Here is a 24,643-nt window from a genome sequence, read left to right as displayed (position 1 = left end):
TTAAATCGGGTACACGATGAGTTAGAACCGAATCACCGCCTATTAAAGCGGCCGTAAAAGGTTTGGGACTGCGGGGTGGTGTAATCGATTGTAGATTGGCAGAAGTGGAGACTTTAAGATTGGACTCTTCTTCTTCGGTTAAAGGAGATTCGGTAGAAGAAATGCGACTAGATTGAGATTGTAAGTCCTATGGGAGAAAAAATGTTTAACAAAATCTGTTTTAGAGAATAAGTAAAAAATGTAATTATACCTTGGGTGAGGTTTTCTCTTGTATACTGGGAGTTTTACTTATAACAGAAGTAGTACGCGATAATTGTGGTAATGAGGGCTCGGGATTGTCTGGATCTTCTATTACCTCGGCCTTTTTCAATATTCTTAAAGACAAAGACATTATCAGTTTAGATTCCGGTCCCGATTTTTGTATTTGGAAAGGTTGTGATACCAATTCCATTCTTTCCTTATTCATTAGCGAAGCTATAACATAACCATACTGACCAATTTCCGAGCCAGTTTTTTGATCATAAATTCTAATTTGTAAAGTGTCATTATCAGGATTGCCCACCAAGAAAGTAAAACCTTGTTCCCATACGGGCGAATCATCACGCATAATCATGGCGGTCTGTTGTTTCTGTTTACCCACACTGGCGACCAAATAGGGATCGGGTTTAGAGTGAACACGAGCCTGTTTCAGATTCTTGCAAGAGTCAATGAAGACAGTCAATAAGGCAGTACTCATAGAGGAAACTCTAAGTAGTTGGGTTTCTAAGAGAGCGGCTTGTAAGTCGGAAGGATCTGCGGTAAGTTTATACCATTGCAGGCGAACATGCAATAGACCATGTTTGGCATCCTCCAAAGTTAACCACTAAAACAAAAGAAAAATTTAATTAATTTGAATCCTATTAATTATTTTAATTACACAACTCACCGTGTCCACTACACCTCTCTTAACGGCATTGATAATTTCGACTGAAGCTCTGTAAAAGTGTTTTAATAAAATATATTAATTTTTATTTTTTAATAGATTTTAGATTAAAAACAAAATTGTTTAACATAACTGTAACTAAAATTAAAAACAAAACTCTTTGAAACTTTTCTAAAAATGTCTCTAATTTGTTAGTTATTAATTAATTAATAGAGTTAGTAAAATTGATGTTATGTTTAATTGATAACAATGTTAGCCAATTGTTTGAATAAATTATAAAAAAAATGTGGAACGCTTCACGATTTTGCGTGTCATCCTTGCGCAGGGGCCATGCTAATCTTCTCTGTATCGTTCCAATTTTAGTATATGTTCTGCCGTAGCAAGAACGAAGTTTAAATGATTAACTTACTATTTATATCTAATGTTTAAAGGAAAAAGATTATGGGAATTATAAGGCAGAAAAACGTATTGACTGAAAGAATTCAACAGTTTTCCAGGTAGAAAATAAATGTATGCGACAGATAACTAACTATGTCCCTTATAATTTACTTGACTAAGGGGATGATTAGACTTGAGAGTAATAATATTCTCTATAACAAATCTCTTTTTGAAAATTAGTAAGCCATCAAATTTATGAAGGAAATTGATTTTTTACTGGATTGCCTTGGACAGATTATACTAAGTAAGGAAGACTTATTTTCTGGGAATTCAAAATGATAAAAGTCGAACAAAACCATTTCAATCCGACTTTTTTATTCCGTAGAATCAGCAATATATGTACATAACTGTTGTATGTATGTATTATGTATTAGACTAGACAAAAAACTGGACAACTGAATAGTTCACAACCTAGTCAAGAGATTGGTCTATAGCATAGAATAGGGACTAGTCTATAAATTAGACAATAGAATAGTTTATAGAGTAGTCTATAGAGTAGACACTAGACTAGTCTATAGAGTAGACAATAGACTAGTCTAGTAGGACAACAAATCACAGATACACTAGTCTACTGACTAGACAGTCGACTAGTCTAAAGACTAGACAATAGACTATTCTTTAGACTAAGAAAGAAAAGACAGGAGAATAGTCTATTGACTAGACAAAAGATTAATCTTTAGACTACACAAAAGACTTATCTATAGACTAGACAAGAGACTAGTCTAAAGACTAGATAAGAGACTAGTCTATAGAATATACAAGACTCTAGTCTATAGACTATATAAGAGACTAGTCTATAGACTAGACAAGAGACTTGCCTATAGACTAGACAAGAGACTTGTCTATAGACTAGACAAGAGACAAGTCTATAGACTAGACAAGAGACAAGTCTAAAGAAATGACAAGAGAATAGTCTATAGAATAGACAAGAGACTAGTCCATAGACTAGACAAAAGACTAATCTATAGAATAGACAAGAGACTTCTCTATAGACTAGATAAGAGACCAGTCTATAGACTAGACAAGAGACTAGTCTAAAGGCTAGATAAGAGACTATTCTACAGACTATACAAGAGACTACTCTATAGACTATATAAGAAGCAGTCTATAGACTAGACAAGAGACTAGTCTAAAGGCTAGATAAGAGACTATTCTACAGACTATACAAGAGACTACTCTATAGACTATATAAGAAGCAGTCTATAGACTAGACAAGAGACTAGTCTATAGACTTGACAAGAGACTTGTCTATAGACTTGACAAGAGACTAGTCTATAGACTGGACAAGAGACTAGACTGTAGACTAGACAAGAGAGTATTCTATAGACTAGACAAAAGACTAATCTATAGATCAGACAAAAGACAAAATACTAGTCCATAGACTATACAAGAGACTAGACAAGAGACTAGTCCATAGACTAGACTTGTCTATAGACTAGACAAGAGACTTGTCTATAGACTTGACAAAAAACTAGTCTATAGACTAGACAAGAGAATGGTCTATAGACTAGACAAGAGACTGGTCTATAGACTAGACTAGTCTGTAGACTAGACAAGAGACTAATCTATAGACTATACAAGAGACTAGTCTATAGACTATGCAAGAGACTAGTCTATAGACTAGACAAGAGACTAGTATATAGACTATACAAGAGACTAGTCTATAGACTAGACAAGAGACTAGTCTATAGACTAGACAAGAGTCTAGTGTATAGACTAGACATGAGACTAGTCTGTAGACTAGACAAGAGACAAGTCTATAGCCTACACAAGGAAGAAATTTTTTCCGAAATCGGTATTCCCTCAATTTCTGTCTAGGAAGTACCACTATTTAAAATTGAACCAAGTGGTACTAACAAAACTATAATTGACCAATCCTTTCACAGAACATTTAATTACGACTTTTCGTGACATGATTTCAGTTGGATAGCAAGGGACAAGGACAAGGGACAAGGGATGAAAAATAAACTTCGACCGATAAATGATATCCATCTGCCGAATTAAACTAAATATATTAACATTTTGAGGAGTTCAAAAGAATCAGAAAACTAAGTGCCAATATAGAATCCCTCTTAGACTGTCCTTCCAACCAACGATCATTTGCAGAAAGTGTACTTGGTTTAATTCACCTGTGATCGAAGTTAATTGGAAGGAAATTTTGAGAATTCAATTATATGTAGCAACTTTAAAGAATTTTGAGACCCACAATAGTTCGATTAAATTTAATAATCAATGCTTTAACAAAAGACATTTCTTTTCGTTAGACAAATAAAATTATAAAGACAAAATGAGATTTCATTTGAAAAGTATAAATACTAAGTAAAACTATGCTAAATAGATTGATAACTAAAAACATTCAATATTGTTTCTACTAAAACTTAAAAATTAGAAAAGAACATAAAACTACTTAAAATTTTCTAAAATATAAGATGTTTCAATAAAAACTCCCACCTTCCTAAAGATTCATCATCACCAGTGCGATCCCAGTCATATAAACGAAAACTGATGACAGTAAGTTGCGTAACTTCCACCACAGCCTTTTTTTTTAACAAGGTGAGTTTTTTTTCAAAATTTTTTTTTTAAATGATTGCACACAGAGGTAAGCGCATTGAAAAAGACAATAACATTTAAACGTAGAAATAATTTTTTGACATAAATTTCAATTAGTCAATTAACAATTATAAAGAGATGCTTTATTTTTCCGAGATATTAAGAGTGCAGATTTGAGAACCAATTAATGGAAAATTTGACAGACAATTATGACATTTAACAAAGAGTGCTTTTGAATGGAGTTGCAAAACAGAGAGAGAGAAAGACATATTTTAATGAACATGCTAGGCAGTGAGCAGGACAATAAGTCACAGATAGACACCATAGCAACAGAGAGTGATAGACAATTAATGAGGATTTTTATATAAAACTATAAACTACTACTTACTTAATTAGGTTAAAAAAGAGTTAGAAATATAGTAGATAGCAGGCATGGAAAATTCAGTACTTTACAATTTTTTTTTTTAGTATTCAGTAGTTTTTCTAATTTATACACTTTTGGTAAGTAGTCCACATAGTAGTCAGTCTATATTCCAGTACACAGTCTTGTCTATAGTCTAGTCCATAGTCTTGACTGTAGTCTAGTTAATAGTCTAGTCTGTTGTATAGTCTACAGTGTAGTCTATAGTCTAGTACATAGTCTAGTCTATAGTCTAGTCCATAGTCTAGTCAATAGTCTAGTCTATAGTCTAGTCTATAATCTAGTCAATAGTCTAGTCTATAGTCTAGTCAATAGTCTAGTCTATAGTCTAGTCAATAGTCTAGTCTATAATCTAGTCAATAGTCTAGTCTATAGTCTAGTCTATAGACTAGCTATAGTCTAGTCTAATCTATAGTCAAGTCAATAGTCTAGTCTATAGCCTAGTCAATAGTCTAGTCTATAGCCTAGTCAATAGTCTAGTCTATAGCCTAGTCAATAGTCTAGTCTATAGTCTAGTCATAGACTAGCTATAGTCTAGTCTATAGACTAGCTATAGTCTAGTCTAATCTCTAGTAGTCATAGTCTAGTCTATAGTCTAGTCATAGTCTAGTCTATAGTCTAGTCTATAGTCTAGTCTATAGTCTAGTCTATAGTCTAGTCTATAGTCTAGTCTATAGTCTAGTCTATAGTCTAGTCTATAGTCTAGTCTATAGTCTAGTCTAGTCTAGTCTATAGTCTAGTCTATAGTCTAGTCTATAGTCTAGTCTATAGTCTAGTCTATAGTCTAGTCTATAGTCTAGTCTATAGTCTAGTCTATAGTCTAGTCTATAGTCTAGTCTATAGTCTAGTCTATAGTCTAGTCTATAGTCTAGTCTATAGTCTAGTCTATAGTCTAGTCTATAGTCTAGTCTATAGTCTAGTCTATAGTCTAGTCTATAGTCTAGTCTATAGTCTAGTCTATAGTCTAGTCTATAGTCTAGTCTATAGTCTAGTCTATAGTCTAGTCTATAGTCTAGTCTATAGTCTAGTCTATAGTCTAGTCTATAGTCTAGTCTATAGTCTAGTCTATAGTCTAGTCTATAGTCTAGTCTATAGTCTAGTCTATAGTCTAGTCTATAGTCTAGTCTATAGTCTAGTCTATAGTCTAGTCTATAGTCTAGTCTATAGTCTAGTCTATAGTCTAGTCTATAGTTAGTCTATAGTCTAGTCTATAGTCTAGTCTATAGTCTAGTCTATAGTCTAGTCTATAGTCTAGTCTATAGTCTAGTCTATAGTCTAGTCTATAGTCTAGTCTATAGTCTAGTCTATAGTCTAGTCTATAGTCTAGTCTATGTCTAGTCTATAGTCTAGTCTATAGTCTAGTCTATAGTCTAGTCTATAGTCTAGTCTATAGTTCTAGTCTATAGTCTAGTCTAAGTCTAGTCTATAGTCTAGTTCTAGTCAGTCTATAGTCTAGGTCTATAGGTCTAGTCTATAGTCTAGTCTATAGTCTAGTCTATAGGTCTAGTCTATAGTCTAGTTTATAGTCTAGTCTATAGTCTAGTCTATAGTCTAGTCTATAGTCTAGTCTAAGTCTAGTCTATAGTCTAGTCTATAGTCTAGTCTATAGTCAGTCTATAGTCTAGTCTATAGTCTAGTCTATAGTCTAGTCTATAGTCTAGTCTATAGTCTAGTCTATAGTCTAGTCTATAGTCTAGTCTATAGTCTAGGTCTATAGTCTAGTCTATAGTCTAGTCTATAGTCTAGTCTATAGTCTAGTCTATAGTCTAGTCTATAGTCTGTCTATAGTCTAGTCTATAGTCTAGTCTATAGTCTAGTCTATAGTCTAGTCTATAGTCTAGTCTATAGTCTAGTCTATAGTCTAGTCTATAGTCTAGTCTATAGTCTAGTCTATAGTCTAGTCTATAGTCTAGTCTATAGTCTAGTCTATAGTCTAGTCTATAGTCTAGTCTATAGTCTAGTCTATAGTCTAGTCTATAGTCTAGTCTATAGTCTAGTCTATAGTCTAGTCTATAGTCTAGTCTATAGTCTAGTCTATAGTCTAGTCTATAGTCTGTCTATAGTCTAGTCTATAGTCTAGTCTATAGGTCTAGTCTATAGTCTAGTCTATAGTCTAGTCTATAGTCTAGTCTATAGTCTAGTCTATAGTCTAGTCTATAGTCTAGTCTATAGTATAGTCTATAGTAGTCTAGTCTATAGTCTCGTCTATAGTCTAGTCTATAGTCTAGCCTATAGTCTCGTCTATAGTCTAGTCTATAGTCTAGTCTATAGTCTAGTCTATAGTCTAGTCTATAATCTAGTCTATAGTCTAGTCTATTGTTTAGTCTATAGTCTAGTTTATAGTACTTTGAAACCTAAAAAGTATTGTTTTTGTTATAATTTAGTACTATTTCAAATTTTAACTTTTCCATGCCTGGGTGACAGTGAGGACTAGAAGAGAGTTTAAGTTAGTTTGAGTTTTCTATAAACTAAAACATGCATTTAAAAAGGGTTTTGAATAGTTCGTTATATTAGATTAGGATTTTTTCAATTTGAGTTAGAAACAATGTTAAACATGCTAGATTTTTGGTATTAGTATTTTTCAATTCATGTCATACACCACCTGCCCAATGGATCATCTTTTTGTATACCATAATCCGATAAATCTGAATCCCATAAATGAAATACCACCTCTTGACCTATAGGTGAGTTAACAATGGCCTAGAGAAATTTTCAAAATTTAATTTAGTTACCACATAGCTTCATTCTAACATTCAAATAATCAAATCAAATTAGTAGGCAGCAGCAGGCAATTGTTGTTAGTTACAAAATGTTTCCAAACTCCCAACTTATATTTAAAAAAAATAACTTTCGATTTTCTTCAACTAAATACTGAGACATTTCTTGACTAAATTCCCTAATAAATTTAAAACTTTTTAATGTTGAGTGTGTGTGTGTTGGCTGTTTATAAACTTACCTGCCCAAAGGTTCATCTTTTTTCGAATCATCAGCATCGAATAGACTAAATTCAACAGTTTGACCCATTTCAACAAATATTTTTGCCTTTAGTTTTCAAAATTTTGTTTCATTTCAGTGATCAAGTGGTATCATATTTAATATGTTTAGGGGAGAGTATAGATTTTGTTTGAATTTTTTTGTTTTGAGTTTTAAAAGTAGTGAAAAAATGTTGAAAAATTAAAAAGAAATGAAATTTGAAACGAAAAAACATATACATAAGATAAGAAGAAACTTTTCATTAAGAAATCAAAATCATGCAAAGATATTTCAGAATTTTAAAAAATTTTAAAACAATTAAAGATTCCAAAAAACTGTGCTTAGCTTTTGTAACAGAAAAGAACAAACATAATTTAGAAAATTATATAAAAAAATATTTCAAAATCCAATTAGGAAACCAACATAAATTGAAATATTTTATTATACCAGAACAACAACACTACATACCTCACACCAATAATCCCATTTGGGATTAACATTGTTGTCAATAATTTGGGTTTTGAATTCTTGGGAACCCACATTGATAATGGCATAAGGATCAGATTTACCCTTGCCCAACATGCCTATATCCTTCTTCATTAAATCCTTAGCCTCCACCACATGTATGCGCAAAATGCCCTGTTTAAGAAAAATTATCAAAAAATCATTCCTTATAATATAATTTTCCCCTACTCACCTCTGGTTCTGGCATTTTCAATGCCACCGCTGGCACCTCATCACTCAATGTTATGGGCAACTTATTGGGTAATACCATTATATTTCCTATTTGCTCTACAATAATTCTACGCAGTAAATCACTCAAACCCGGCATATCCATAAAATCAATAACACCCACCAGATTGAAATCAATATTGGGATTATTTAAAAAGAATATCTGCAAACCGCCTACCAAAGGCATACTGCGTATCAAAGGTTTCATCACCACTCTTACCCAACCATGAATTTGGAAATCTTTAATGCCACCCTTCATACTACCCAAATAGAAATTAATATCACAGTCACTGGCATAGAAGAGATCTAAATCCATGATAATCTCATTACGTCCGACATTTTTATCGTAGACCTTAACACCGCCGATGCGTGGTGGTATGGTACCCAAAATGATGCGATCGAAACGGAAGCCGTTCATTTTATATTGTGACAAAGATTCGGCAACAGCCGGTTCAATTGTTTCCTTGACTAGAGTGCGAGCGAAATGGTTGGCATTGGGCCAAAGTTGTTTGAGGATCTGAAAAATTGAAATTTTAATACATAATTTTTTTTCTAGTTTTTGAACTAGAACAGAACTAGAACTGAATTAGAACTGAATTAGAACTGAATTAGAACTGAATTAGAACTGAATTAGAACTGAACTAGAACTGAACTAGAAATGAACTAGAACTGAATTAGAACTGAACTAGAACTGAACTAGAACTGAACTAAACTAGAACTGAACTAGAACTGAACTAGAACTGAACTAGAACTGAACTAGAACTGAACTAGAACTGAACTAGAACTGAACTAGAACTGAACTAGAACTGAACTAGAACTGAACTAGAACTGAACTAGAACTGAACTAGAACTGAACTAGAACTGAACTAGAACTGAACTAGAACTGAACTAGAACTGAACTAGAACTGAACTAGAACTGAACTAGAACTGAACTAGAACTGAACTAGAACTGAACTAGAACTGAACTAGAACTGAACTAGAACTGAACTAGAACTGAACTAGAACTGAACTAGAACTGAACTAGAACTGAACTAGAACTGAACTAGAACTGAACTAGAACTGAACTAGAACTGAACTAGAACTGAACTAGAACTGAACTAGAACTGAACTAGAACTGAACTAGAACTGAACTAGAACTGAACTAGAACTGAACTAGAACTGAACTAGAACTGAACTAGAACTGAACTAGAACTGAACTAGAACTGAACTAGAACTGAACTAGAACTGAACTAGAACTGAACTAGAACTGAACTAGAACTGAACTAGAACTGAACTAGAACTGAACTAGAACTGAACTAGAACTGAACTAGAACTGAACTGAACTAGAACTGAACTAGAACTGAACTAGAACTGAACTAGAACTGAACTAGAACTGAACTAGAACTGAACTAGAACTGAACTAGAACTGAACTAGAACTGAACTAGAACTGAACTAGAACTGAACTAGAACTGAACTAGAACTGAACTAGAACTGAACTAGAACTGAACTAGAACTGAACTAGAACTGAACTAGAACTGAACTAGAACTGAACTAGAACTGAACTAGAACTGAACTAGAACTGAACTAGAACTGAACTAGAACTAGAACTGAACTAGAACTGAACTAGAACTGAACTAGAACTGAACTAGAACTGAACTAGAACTGAACTAGAACTGAACTAGAACTGAACTAGAACTGAACTAGAACTGAACTAGAACTGAACTAGAACTGAACTAGAACTGAACTAGAACTGAACTAGAACTGAACTAGAACTGAACTAGAACTGAACTAGAACTGAACTAGAACTGAACTAGAACTGAACTAGAACTGAACTAGAACTGAACTAGAACTGAACTAGAACTGAACTAGAACTGAACTAGAACTGAACTAGAACTGAACTAGAACTGAACTAGAACTGAACTAGAACTGAACTAGAACTGAACTAGAACTGAACTAGAACTGAACTAGAACTGAACTAGAACTGAACTAGAACAGAACTAGAACAGAACTAGAACTGAACTAGAACTGAACTAGAACTGAACTAGAACTGAACTAGAACTGAACTAGAACTGAACTAGAACTGAACTAGAACTGAACTAGAACTGAACTAGAACTGAACTAGAACTGAACTAGAACTGAACTAGAACTGAACTAGAACTGAACTAGAACTGAACTAGAACTGAACTAGAACTGAACTAGAACTGAACTAGAACTGAACTAGAACTGAACTAGAACTGAACTAGAACTGAACTAGAACTGAACTAGAACTGAACTAGAACTGAACTAGAACTGAACTAGAACTGAACTAGAACTGAACTAGAACAGAACTAGAACAGAACTAGAACTGAACTAGAACTGAACTAGAACTGAACTAGAACTGAACTAGAACTGAACTAGAACTGAACTAGAACTGAACTAGAACTGAACTAGAACTGAACTAGAACTGAACTAGAACTGAACTAGAACTGAACTAGAACTGAACTAGAACTGAACTAGAACTGAACTAGAACTGAACTAGAACTGAACTAGAACTGAACTAGAACTGAACTAGAACTGAACTAGAACTGAACTAGAACTGAACTAGAACTGAACTAGAACTGAACTAGAACAGAACTAGAACAGAACTAGAACTGAAGTAGAACTGAACTAGAACTGAACTAGAACTGAACTAGAACTGAGCTAGAACTGAACTAGAACTGAACTAGAACTGAACTAGAAGTGTACTTGAACTATATTTACCTTATTAACCCATTCACAGCGTTCGACATCGGGGAAATAAACCTAAAATATAAAGATATTGAATTCAATTCAAATTATTAAATTTTTGATTGACAACTACTAACCCACGCAGGCAACTCATCAATTCTCGCCAATATCACCTCCTTTTCCGAAGCCATAGCCGAAGCCTTGGCAATATTACGTTTATGTTCCGTTGTCTTACGGAAACGATCGCGAGCCACTGACAATATTACAGGAGCAATAAGCCATGCCACCGACCAACCCATATAGCCGACAGCATAAATCGAACCAACTATGGCGACCTTCTTGGCGACCGTATAAAGAACAGCAAATATACTGTCCTCGGCAGTTGAAGGTTTTGGTGCCACATCATTGGACAATTCTTTGCTAGCGGCAGCCATATCATTCGATTTGTTTGCCACAGCTGTTAAGTTTTCTTCTTCTTCAGCGTAGAAATCTTCGGGATCTGGTGGCACTTCACTTAGTTCGGCCAAAGGGGTTTGTGTAGTTAAAAGCGGTTCGGTTTCCGCCGGTTGGGGAGATTCTTCAAAGTCACTGTAATTAAATACAAAAGAATTTTGTTGATAAGAATGTTTGGTGTATAAGTAATTAGCTTAATAATTGTTTATAAATAAAATTACTTTTTTTTATATGATTCGTTTTAATTGTTTGCTTGCTTTTCCAAAGCCGCGCTAAATAAAATTATTATTGTGCTCTCCAAAGCCACCACAAGATGATTCATATTTTATTAGTAAATTGACTGTTATTTTTCTAGTATTGTTGTTGTTTTTTAGTTTTCTTAAGAAATTTAAAAAAAAAATAAATATTTAATGCTAATGAGTAGAGAATGGAGATTTTAGTATTTGGGTCTGGTATATAAATTGAAAATATGTGTATAATATATATGAACAAGTTGCAAAATATATACAGATAGATGCTAATCGATTTAATGTTATGCTTGTTTTAAAATAAATGTATTGTTTATATTTCAGATTCTATACAATGGAAGAGTAATATTTTAAGTTTTTTGTTATATAGAAATTGTTGTAAAGGAATTTTTACCTTAAAAGAAAAATCGAAATTAGAACAAAATGTTCTTATAACATAAATAAGAAAACTTTTATAAATATGTAAGTATAACGTAGAAAAATATTTACGATAAATTTAGGAACGTAAAATTTTTACAATATAAGAAAAATCGAAATTAGAGAAAAATGTTGTAAAAGCAAAAATATAAAAACTTTTATAAATATGTAAGTGTTAGTGAGAAAAATATTTACGATAAATTTAAGAACGTAAAATTTTTACGATATATTAAAAATCAAAATTAGATTAAAAATTGTTTATTCTAGTTACATTAATAACTTTTTAAAGAAATGATATCTCTATAGAAAAATATTTACGATAACTTTAAAATTTAAAATTTTTAGTTAAAATTTAAATTTTTATTATGAAAACAGTAACATTTTTACGATATAAGAAAAATCGAAATTAGAGAAAAATGCTGTAAAAGCAAAAATATAAAAAATTGTATAAATATGTAAGTGTTGGTGGGACAAATATTTACGATAAATTTTGCAACGTAAAATTTTTACGATATAAGAAAAGTCGAAATTAGAGAAAAATATTTTAATGGCAAATATATAAAAAGTTTTGCAAATATGTGAGTATTTATAGAAAATATATTTACGATAAAGTGAAAAACATATAATTTTTACGATATAAGAAAAATCGAAATTAGAGAAAAATGTTGTAAAAGCAAAAATATAAAAACTTTTATCAATTTATGAGTATTAAAATGAAAAATATTTACGATAAATTTTGAAACGTAAAATTTTTACGATATAAGAAAAATCGAAATTAGAGAAAAATTATTTGTCGTTAGTGATGATAAAACTGGTTTTAACAATTACTAATTATAAGAGAGAAAATTTACGATAAATTTTAAATTTAGGTTTTAGAGCCAAAAGTGAAGCTCGAAATTAGAGAAAAATTTTGTGATTTTTTTAATTACAAAATTTTCTTTAGTTTGGTAAATTTTAACAAAAAAATTACGATAATTATTTCCTAAAATTTAGTGTAATTCTTAAAGCGACATCTGTTTTAAATAAACCTCTAAAGGATATAAAATTCATTCATTCTCCACTTAAGATTTTAATTTCTTTATTATTTTGTTTTTCTATAACCACAGATGTTTTATTATTGCATTTTTCTTTATGGCTTTATTATTCATAATGTCCATAGAAAACCTATAAATAAAAAAATCACGAACTTGGTAGTATTATTTAAAATGATGTCATAGATGGGCATTTTTATATACGCCGCATGATATTGTTTGGAAAAAAATAATAGTACTTTTTCTATATAAAGTTTATTGACACAGATTTTGCTTTTTGTTTAATGGTTCAAGGTTAAAAATACTGTTACACTGAGGAGGATAAGAAGTGTTTATTTTGAAAAATAATAAAACTACACTGCAGTGATTAAGCGTGAAACCCTTGAGAATATTAATACTCAGAATTAAATACACAAAGATTTTTAGAATATTTTTAGAATAAGGGCCTACAATATCTGTAACAAATGTACAGTGTTCATATTATTAAGCTGTTTGTCATTAAATAATTTTTCTTATTTTTTAGGAAAAATTATGTACCATAACTACCATATTGCTCAAAAAAATAACATTTTTATTTATTAATGACAAAAACTACTAAAAAAATTCCCTGCTCTTATCACAAGATCCATAAAGTTTATGAAAATTATTAATTTATATTTCCATCAGTAAAAAAAACTTCTCTCAAAACATATTAAAGAAGAAATTATATAGAACAACTTAGACTATAGTCAAAATTATAGTTTGGTTATATACCAGACTATAGACTTATAGTATCTACAAAGTATAAACCAGAATAAAATCGAGACTATATAGCAAACTATATATAATGCAAACAACAGAATAGACTACATTCAAGTCTACAGATCAAACTATAGACGAGACATACATAGATCAGATTATAGTCACGACTATGTTTAACACTATATACTAGAATATAGTCGAGACTACAGATTATCTTATAGATTAGACTATATACTAGACAATAGATTGGACTATAGACTAAGCGATAGATTAGACCATAGACTTCATCATAGATTAGACTATATACGAGACTATAGCCTAGACTATAGCCTAGACTATAGACTAGACTATAGACTAGACTATACACTAGACTATAGACTAGACTATAGACTAGACTATAGACTAGACTATAGACTAGACTATAGACTAGACTATAGACTAGACTATAGACTAGACTATAGACTAGACTATAGACTAGACTAGACTAGACTATAGACTAGACTATAGACTAGACTATAGACTAGACTATAGACTAGACTATAGACTAGACTATAGACTAGACTATAGACTAGACTATAGACTAGACTATAGACTAGACTATAGACTAGACTATAGACTAGACTATAGACTAGACTATAGACTAGACTATAGACTAGACTATAGACTAGACTATAGACTAGACTATAGACTAGACTATAGACTAGACTATAGACTAGACTATAGACTAGACTATAGACTAGATTATAGACTATAGACTACTAGACTATAGACTAGACTATAGACTAGACTAGACTATAGACTAGACCATAGACTAGACTATAGACTAGACTATAGACTAGACTATAGACTAGACTATAGACTAGACTATAGACTAGACTATAGACTAGACTATAGACTAGACTATAGACTAGACTATAGACTAGACTATAGACTAGACTATAGACTAGACTATAGACTAGACTATAGACTAGACTATAGACTAGACTATAGACTAGACTATAGACTAGACTAGACTATAGACTAGACTATAGACATAGACTAGACTAGACTAGACTAGACTATAGACTAGACTAGACTAGACTAGACTAGACTAGACTATAGACTAGACTAGACTATAGACTAGACTATAGACTAGACTATAGACTAGACTAGACTATAGACTAGACTATAGACTAGACTATAGACTAGATTATAGACTAGACTATAGACTAGACTATAGACTAGACTATAGACTAGACTATAGACTAGACTTTAGACTAGACTATAGACTAGACTATAGACTAGACTATAGACTAGACTATAGACTAGACTATAGACTAGACTATAGACTAGACTATAGACTAGACTATAGACTAGACTATAGACTAGACTATAGACTAGACTATAGACTAGACTATAGACTAGACTATAGACTAGACTATAGACTAGACTATAGACTAGACTATAGACTAGACTATAGACTAGACTATAGACTAGACTATAGACTAGACTATAGACTAGACTATAGACTAGACTATAGACTAGACTATAGACTAGACTATAGACTAGACTATAGACTAGACTATAGACTAGACTATAGACTAGACTATAGACTAGACTATAGACTAGACTATAGACTAGACTATAGACTAGACTATAGACTAGACTATAGACTAGACTATAGACTAGACTATAGACTAGACTATAGACTAGATAGACTAGACTATAGACTAGACTATAGACTAGACTATAGACTAGACTATAGACTAGACTATAGACTAGACTATAGACTAGACTATAGACTAGACTATAGACTAGACTATAGACTAGACTATAGACTAGACTATAGACTAGACTATAGACTAGACTATAGACTAGACTATAGACTAGACTATAGACTAGACTATAGACTAGACTATAGACTAGACTATAGACTAGACTATAGACTAGACTATAGACTAGACTATAGACTAGACTATAGACTAGACTATAGACTAGACTATAGACTAGACTATCGACTAGACTATAGACTAGACTATCGACTAGACTATAGACTAGACTATCGACTAGACTATAGACTAGACTATAGACTAGACTATAGACTAGACTAGACTATACACTAGACTATAGACTAGACTATAGACTGGACTATAGACTGGACTATAGACTGGAATATAGACTGGACTATAGACTAGACTATAGACTGGACTATAGACTGGACTATAGACTGGACTATAGACTAGACTATAGACTGGACTATAGACTAGACTATAGACTAGACTATAGACTGGACTATAGACTAGACTATAGACTGGACTATAGACTAGACTATAGACTGAACTATAGACTAGACTATAGACTGGACTATAGACTGGACTATAGACTGGACTATAGACTAGAATATAGACTGGACTATAGACTAGATTATAAACCATGATATATAATAGACTAAAACTCAGACTATATATAGTCCAGTCTACACTAAAGGATATAAACAAGAATATAGTCGAGACAGTAGACATTACTAAAGATGAAAACTTACAAACGAAATAACAAACTATCCATTTACCACTGTAACTAAAGTAAAGTCTATAAAAATGTGTCATTATGTCAATTTACTGAAATTGGGTCTAAGATAAGTTATGGCAAAATTAAACATTCCATGTGGGTGGTGAAGTTTAATTAGAAAGTTTTTTTCGCTGTTATTTATATAAAATTTATTAGATAAATAATAATGAATGTGTTGATAATGTCAAATAAAAGTAACCCAATAAACATCGATTCAAACCTGTGAATATTTTTGAAAATTTTCTTAACTAAATAATGTATTTTCCAATTGTTTTCAAATTTTAAAGTTTAGCCCATAGAAAAATAAATAGAACTGAAACTGAGAATAAGAAATATTACTCTCTCACATGTACAGGTTCTGTGTGAATTTAATATAATTGTATGAGTATTTTTATTTTTGTTTACATAAAATAACAAAAATATGAAAGTACAAAATGTATCCGAATACATCATACCCTACCACATTGCGAGTAAGTAGCAATAAGTTATTTAGTATTTTTTAATGTAGAAGTTATATTCAAGAGATTGATGTTTGCTTAATTAATGAATGTACTACTCATTATAACAATATATAGTCAAAATTTCGTATATATAAAATTTGTTGAGTCGAATTTTATAAATACCCTATTCTTGTATAGCATGTACCGCTTACAAAAAAGTTCAATAGGCTAATTTATGGGCGGATTACATCATTACATCGACGCAGGTGTTACAAACTTTAAGACGTAAACAAAATACCGTTCCCATTAGTGTGGTGTAGGGTGTATTTTGACTGCATTTGGCTGCTTTGAAATTAACAATAATCGTTCATATCAAGCGTTAATTTTAGCATTAGCACAATTCCTTTAACAAAATAGCCCCTGCTGCTGCAATAAACACTGCTAAAAGTTATGTTTTCCCATAAAATTATTGAAAACATTTTCAGAAAAAAAAAACAAATTTTTCAATCGTTTTTATTTTTTAATATTATTTTCAAGTGTCAATATTGACTCAACCCAGCAACCACAAAAAGTTTATTTAAAATTAAAAATAATTTTTAATGAAGATCTTTCTTACATTGGTCAACTGATATTGAATAAAAATGGCTAATTCAAACCATTATTTCATAAAATATCGAAATATAATATCAAACAAAAATATAAAAACTTTTTAAACGAAAGAGTTTGTGTTTGTTGGGTTACATATTTTTCAACTAATACATTCTCACGACTTAGGTTTTTGACAGCAGACTTAGGTTTTGTCATACTCAGTTTCAGTTCTATGTATACCTTTTCTATGGTTTAGCCTTTGAAATAAACATGATAATTTCAAAAAACGTTTAAAAAAATATAATGTGTGATATTTATAAAATTTTCAAAGTTTTTTTTTTAATTGAACTTAGAAAAGTTTCTTTCAAAAAATAAATTATTTTAGAAAAATAAAAACAGAACATTTTTTCTACAGCAAGGGAGCGAAAAAACGTTAAATATAGGAGAAATAATCAGAGATATAAAAGAAAAATATGCTAAAATAAATGTATGAATGTTTTATTTTCAGGTGATGTAAAAAAATATATGAATTTTGCAATAGTTAGCATTATAATTAGGGTTTGAAATATGTATGAAAATAATAATAAAGAATACTTGAAATACGTTTGAAAATTTTTTTAGTTTCAAGCTTACCTCTAGCCTTTTTTTAAATTTGAAATATATTTGAAAAATACGTTTGATTTCTAACTGCCTTTTTGTTTGAGAAGGCCATAATTTTCCATTTGAAAACAAAAATTTTCAAATTTGTTCTCAAAGGCTATGTATGAAATTTGAATAGGTTTTCAAATACATATTTACATCATTTCAAAGGTTTTTGCTTATTGGGAAGTATGTAATATATGATGATGATAATGATGTTGGTGTTATAAAGTAAAGTGTAGCTATATAGGGTATTGTAATTAAATCCATGTTTAATAAAGAATTTGAGTTTTTTTGTAGAAATGGATAAATACTTTGTTTGATCCATGTTTTTAGACTCCCTTTAATCGTGTTGCTATTATGTGAGTATTTATGGATTTGATATGTATAAATATGTTTTCTTTAATATCGATTAATTTTGATAAATTCTGCTACCGGCATTTTTTTATATTTTTTTTGGCACAGATTCAAGTTCTTACTTTCAACCAGAGTGTTTGTTTTTATTTTGCTAAAAGCTTTTTAAAATTTAGGAGAACAAAAACCACCTGTTGCATGTGGCATGAAATCTCAAAGGTGGTAGTTAGTTTTAAAAAACAATATTGAGTAAAGGGAAATGTAAAAAACAATATTTACACGCATTGAGAGAGGGCAGAGGGAGTGTTAGGTGATGTTTGTTATATTTAGCTTAATAATAGTTTAGAATTAAAAATAAACATTAAAGACTATAAAAAAAGCTAATTATTATGACACTATAACAGTGGCTTCTTCTAACAATGGAATTATTGCTTGTTTTGCCAAACAATTTTGTTTTATATATGTATATAGTTTTGTGGTTAATGTTTCTATACAAAATTGTTTTAATGAACTTAAACTTGAAAGTGTTATGAGAAAATGTTCATGATAATGATGATTAAAAATTTATATTATTTATCTTTGCTTTTCATGTGTTCATTAATATAAAATGAAGGACATAATGCACTAAATTATAAATTAAAAATAGTTTTTAATAAATAATAATATAAAAAAAAATCTCACCTCATTTTGTAAATTTATAATGACAAAAACATGCAGGAAAAAAAGATGCAGATTTGTTAAAGTGTAACAAAAAAAATGCTCAACAAATAATGCTCGCTGTCTAGAAGGGGGTGGAGAAATTAAAAGAAAAAAAATACAAAATTAATAAATATAAAATAATATTTCAAATTAATATTAATAATATAAAAATTAATTAAAAATTTTGTTATTTTAATATGTATAAAAAAAAATAAATATAGATGAAAAAAGTGTATAATTTCTTGGGTTAAAAATTTGTTTGTTCAATCTTAATATCATAATAATTAAAAAAAAATTAAATTATGCAGTTTAACTAAAATTATTTCCCTTTAACTTGTGGTTGAAATAACTCTAGTTATAAATATATTTCATGAATCAGAAAAAAAAACGACTAAAATATATTTTGGTTTAGGTAATTTAACTTCCTCTTTGTGTTTTAAATAAGATCTACGATATTTGTGGTTTTATATCAAAAATTACTTATTTGTGACCTTAAAACTTTCTTTAATTATAGCAATATGGTTTATTTTATACTAAGAACACAAATTAAATACACATAATCTAAAAATATTATACAAATTATATCAGTATAATGTCACATATAGTCGAGACTTTAGATTAGACCAAAGGCTATAACATATTCGAGGCTATAGACTTAGCTATAAGAAAGACTTTAGACTACACTATAGTCAAGATTACACAATTTTCGATACTATAGACTAGTCTATAGTCGCGATTATGGACCATAGTATAGACCTGATTGTAGACAAGACTGTAGATCAGACTATAGAACAGACCACAGACCAAACTATAGACCATGGATGATATTATAGAACAGACTATATAGGCGATTATGGAGCGGAGTGTAGACAAGACTGTAGACTAGACTATAGATCAGACTATAAAACAAGCATTAGACCAGACTATATATCAAACTATACACCATTTTATAGACTAGACAATAGTCCAGAAAATACACCAGATTTTAGTTGAGATTATAGACCAGCTTATAGTACTTAGAAACTATAGCTGAGTCTATAGATTATATTCGAGTCCAGGCTATAGAATGGACTATATAAATCTCTATAAATCAGAGTAGAGACCAGATTATAGACTAGACTTTAAATTAGACTATAATGCAGACTACAGGCAAACTATTAATGCAGACTATAGGCAAACTATATTATAGATCAAATATAGTTGAGACTATATAACAAATTATAGTAGATACTATGGACCAGATTGTATACCACAGTAGAGATTATATATTCAACTATAGTCCAGAATATAGATCTATAGAAGAGACTATAGACTAGATTCTGGATATAGACCAAACTAGACTATAGACTAGACTATAGACTAGACTATAGACTAGACTATAGACTAGACTATAGACTAGACTATAGACTAGACTAATAGACTATAGACTAGACTACAGACTAGACTATAGACTAGAAATAGACTAGACTATAGACTAGACTATAGACTAGACTATAGACTAGACTATAGACTAGACTATAGACTAGACTATAGACTAGACTATAGACTAGACTATAGACTAGACTATAGACTAGACTATAGACTAGACTATAGACTAGACTATAGACTAGACTATAGACTAGACTATAGACTAGACTATAGACTAGACTATAGACTAGACTATAGACTAGACTATAGACTAGACTATAGACTAGACTATAGACTAGACTATAGACTAGACTATAGACTAGACTATAGACTAGACTATAGACTAGACTATAGACTAGACTATAGACTAGACTATAGACTAGACTATAGGACTAGACTATAGACTAGACTATAGACTAGACTATAGACTAGACTATAGACTAGACTATAGACTAGACTATAGACTAGACTATAGACTAGACTATAGGACTAGACTATAGACTAGACTATAGACTAGACTATAGGACTAGGACTATAGACTAGACTATAGACTAGACTATAGACTAGACTATAGACTAGACTATAGACTAGACTATAGACTAGACTATAGACTAGACTATAGACTAGACTATAGACTAGACTAGACTAGACTATAGACTAGACTATAGACTAGACTATAGACTAGACTATAGACTAGACATAGACCTAGACTATACGACTAGACTAATAGACTAGACTATAGACTAGACATAGGACTAGACTAAGACTAGACTATTAGACTAGACTATAGACTGACTATAGACTAGACTATAGACTAGACTATAGACTAGGACTATAGACTAGACTATAGACTAGACTATAGACTAGACTAATAGACTATAGACTAGACTATAGACTGACTAGACTAGACTATAGACTAGACTATAGACTAGGACTATAGACTAGACTATAGACTAGACTATAGACTAGACTATAGACTAGACTATAGACTAGACTATAGACTAGACTATAGACTAGACTATAGGACTAGACTATAGACTAGACTATAGACTAGACTATAGACTAGACTATAGACTAGACTATAGACTAGACTATAGACTAGACTATAGACTAGACTATAGACTAGACTATAGACTAGACTATAGACTAGACTATAGACTAGACTATAGACTAGACTATAGACTAGACTATAGACTAGACTATAGACTAGACTATAGACTAGACTATAGACTAGACTATAGACTAGACTATAGACTAGACTATAGACTAGACTATAGACTAGACTATAGACTAGACTATAGACTAGACTATAGACTAGACTATAGACTAGACTATAGACTAGACTATAGACTAGACTATAGACTAGACTATAGACTAGACTATAGACTAGACTATAGACTAGACTATAGACTAGACTATAGACTAGACTATAGACTAGACTATAGACTAGACTATAGACGAGGCTATAGACTAGGCTATAGACTAGACTACAGACTAGACTATAGACTAGGCTATAGACTAGACCATAGACTAGACTAGACCATAGACTAGACTAGACTAGACTATAGACTAGACTATAGACTAGACTATAGACTATAGACTAGACTATAGACTAGACTATAGACTAGACTATAGACTAAACTATAGACTAGACTATAGACTAGACTATAGACTAGACTATAGACTAGACTATAGACTAGACTATAGACTAGACTATAGACTAGACTATAGACTAGACTATAGACTAGACTTAACTATACATTAGACTGTAGACTAGACTATAGACTAAACTACAGACTTTATAGAGCAGTGTATATAGCAGACTATAGAAAATTCTATAGAACAGACTATAGACCGGAGTATAGACCAAACTATAGATCAGATTCTTGTCTAGATTATAGACCAGGCTATATACCCTGGACAGGATTATAGGCCAGATTATATCAGATTATAAATCAAGCTATAGTCCAGACTATATACCCGATTCTAATCGAGTTCATAGACTATATTTTAGATTATATATCAGACTGCAACTCATATATGGTATTATGGAACAGACTAAAGACGAGACCGCAGTCATTCTAGATGATCAGGTTATACTTTAAACTATGGACCGGATTATAGTGTAACTAAAAACAATCTAAAACGGTGATTTTCCACGTAATCTGTCCAAGTGATATGACTAATCCTTTGGAAAATTGTGATGTTGCCTTTATAAAAAAAACTCATTTTAAATTGTTCAATAAATACAACAACTAGCAATCAATCACTATTTAAGTAAAATGTTTAAAAATTTAAACAAATTTTCCATTATATTAACACTCACTGTACAAACAAAAAAAATTTACTTTGTTTTAAACAATATTTGAAAAAAAGAACACAAATTTTAAATAAACATATTGCTAAAGAATATTTTCAGAAAAAACAAAGAATAAAAAAACACATTTATTTGTAGCTATTATACATAGAAATGTACACTCAGCTATTTATGTTTATTTCTGTTTTTCAAAAAAAAACCACCACCATTAAGAAAGAAAAAATATTCTTAATAAATTAATTTTGAAATTTTTTCAAAATTTCATATTTATTTGCATTTTTTTATAATTTCTTTAAATTTTTATATTATTTTTCTGTTATAATTCTATTAGAAATTTTAACACGTTTTCTTAATTTAATTTTTTTATTTTATTTTTTATTAAATTGAGTCACTTTTTTCATATGCTGAGCTGGAAATTCTTTACAAAAAAAACCGGATTGTTTAGCGTAGAAAAAAATTTTTACCTTAAACTGCGTTAATTTATTTTTACAACAACAAATAGTAAACAATTTAATTTATTTTATTTTAATTTTCTTTTAAAATTATTTATACACTTGCCACAACCGCTCTAAACAATGTTTAAAAATCAACTGAAACAAGTTGTATTTCAAAGATTCTTTTCAGAAATCCCACAAACAAAGATGTATCTTCTCATCTCTCATAGAATTAAAGAAAAACATACTCAATTATTTTGCTTCTAGATCTCTTTATGGGAATTATGGTGAGAAAACAAGCTTTTTCTTCTTTTGGTTTGAGAAAAAGCTTTATAGTTCTTCTCAGTTCTCTTTTAAAAAGTTTGGTTTGGGTTTTATGTTTAGGTTTTCTTCATTTGTTTATAATTAATATGCAAAATGTGTTTGTTGTTTTTTATGTTTGTTGTTTATGTCTATGTCAAGACTTGTTTTTGTTATTCTTTTATTTCTTAATTCTTTTTTCTTTAGATTTCTTTTTGAACATCGCTTATTTTGTGGTTTTTTCTCATTTTGGTGTTTTTTTGTTTTGAGTGTCAATTGCTATCCAACCGATTTAGGAACTTTTTGTTAACAACAACAGCTATAAAACACTCTTGTTGTTGTGCTTACGAAAACCTAATCATCAAAAATACAATGTAAAAAGGCATAACAATAAAAACTACTAAAATGAAAGGTTAAAATCTAATTAGAAAGAAATTAATATGTTGAAGGACTCTTGCGATTAGCTGAACAATAAAATTTTGGAAGGAAATAGTTTTTATAACAGTAAAGCTTTAAAAGTGGAACCAACAATAAATAAATTTAATTTATGTAAAATTTCTAAAAACAAATAAAGATTTCAGTTTAAATTACATTAAAAAAGCGAATATTTAGCAAACAAGGATTAAATGTAAAATTGTCATTATCTACCTAGAGTAAAATTGTGTAAATAATGTAAAATATCGGATAAAATAGCTTTTACTTAAAAGTTGCTAGAAAATATAATTAAAATTAAATAAATTTAAAAAAGTTACATTGTTTACATTATGTAACAATATGTAAACCAATTGTTTAAACTTGTTTTTTTTTCACAATTGGCTCTGCAATACATAGATAAAATAGACAGATATTATTGACATGAATTTAAAGATATTTACATTATTTACCGGGTGTAACCAATGTAAACAATTTGGTGAAATAGACCAGATTAATAGTTTTGGTTACACCAAGGCTGATGTAAATAGGCATACAAATAGAGACAAAGGGAAAAGTGGGACCGGAGGGAAAGGGAGCGGGCAGAAGAACGAACGAACGAACAAACGAACGAACGAACGAACGAACGAACAACGAACGAACGAAAAACGAACGAACGAACGAACGAACGAACAACGAACGAACGAACGAACGAACGAACGAACGAACGAACGAACGAACGAAAGAAGAACGAACGAACGAAACGAACGAAGAACGAACGAACGAACGAAAACGAACGAACGAACGAACGAAGAACGAACGAACGAACGAACGAACGAACGAACGAACTAACGAACGAACGAACGAACGAACGAAACGAACGAACGAACGAACG

At 30.7% G+C, this 24,643-nt stretch overlaps 1 protein-coding gene and 1 non-coding gene across 10 annotated transcripts in view; both read right to left on the bottom strand.

Annotated features, from left to right (window-relative positions):
• The window catches only part of LOC119603885 (extended synaptotagmin-2-A), an 82,229-nt gene that overhangs the window by 4,035 nt on the left and 53,551 nt on the right, over positions 1-24,643 (bottom strand). For 2 of the 9 annotated variants that reach the window (XM_037956156.1, XM_037956157.1), the window contains exons 2-10: positions 18,862-18,961; positions 10,860-11,310; positions 10,756-10,797; positions 8,002-8,553; positions 7,773-7,943; positions 6,934-7,031; positions 926-974; positions 251-862; positions 1-187 (exon numbers count right to left, since the gene is read on the bottom strand). The exon at positions 1-187 is cut by the window's left edge and continues 338 nt beyond it. In XM_037956156.1, coding sequence (XP_037812084.1) covers positions 1-187; positions 251-862; positions 926-974; positions 6,934-7,031; positions 7,773-7,943; positions 8,002-8,553; positions 10,756-10,797; positions 10,860-11,310; positions 18,862-18,866 — 2,167 coding nt within the window. In that variant the 5' untranslated portion in view covers positions 18,867-18,961. Of the gene's footprint in view, positions 188-250; positions 863-925; positions 975-3,811; positions 3,898-6,933; positions 7,032-7,287; positions 7,374-7,772; positions 7,944-8,001; positions 8,554-10,755; positions 10,798-10,859; positions 11,311-18,861; positions 18,962-23,067; positions 23,196-24,643 lie in introns of those variants that run through there. The other 7 variants (XM_037956158.1, XM_037956155.1, XM_037956159.1 and 4 more) reach the window with 7 other exon arrangements.
• Positions 1,203-1,309, bottom strand: LOC119603895. Its single transcript, XR_005231446.1, has one exon. It is a non-coding gene; the product is annotated as a U6 spliceosomal RNA (small nuclear RNA).

The sequence above is a fragment of the Lucilia sericata genome, unplaced genomic scaffold (genome assembly GCF_015586225.1).
Source record: "Lucilia sericata isolate MDLA Ls3-8-SP2 unplaced genomic scaffold, ASM1558622v1 Contig000345F_arrow, whole genome shotgun sequence".
Taxonomy (NCBI): Eukaryota; Metazoa; Arthropoda; class Insecta; order Diptera; family Calliphoridae; genus Lucilia; species Lucilia sericata.
Note: the sequence above shows the minus strand (reverse complement) of the source record. Positions and strands in the feature narration are given on the sequence as shown.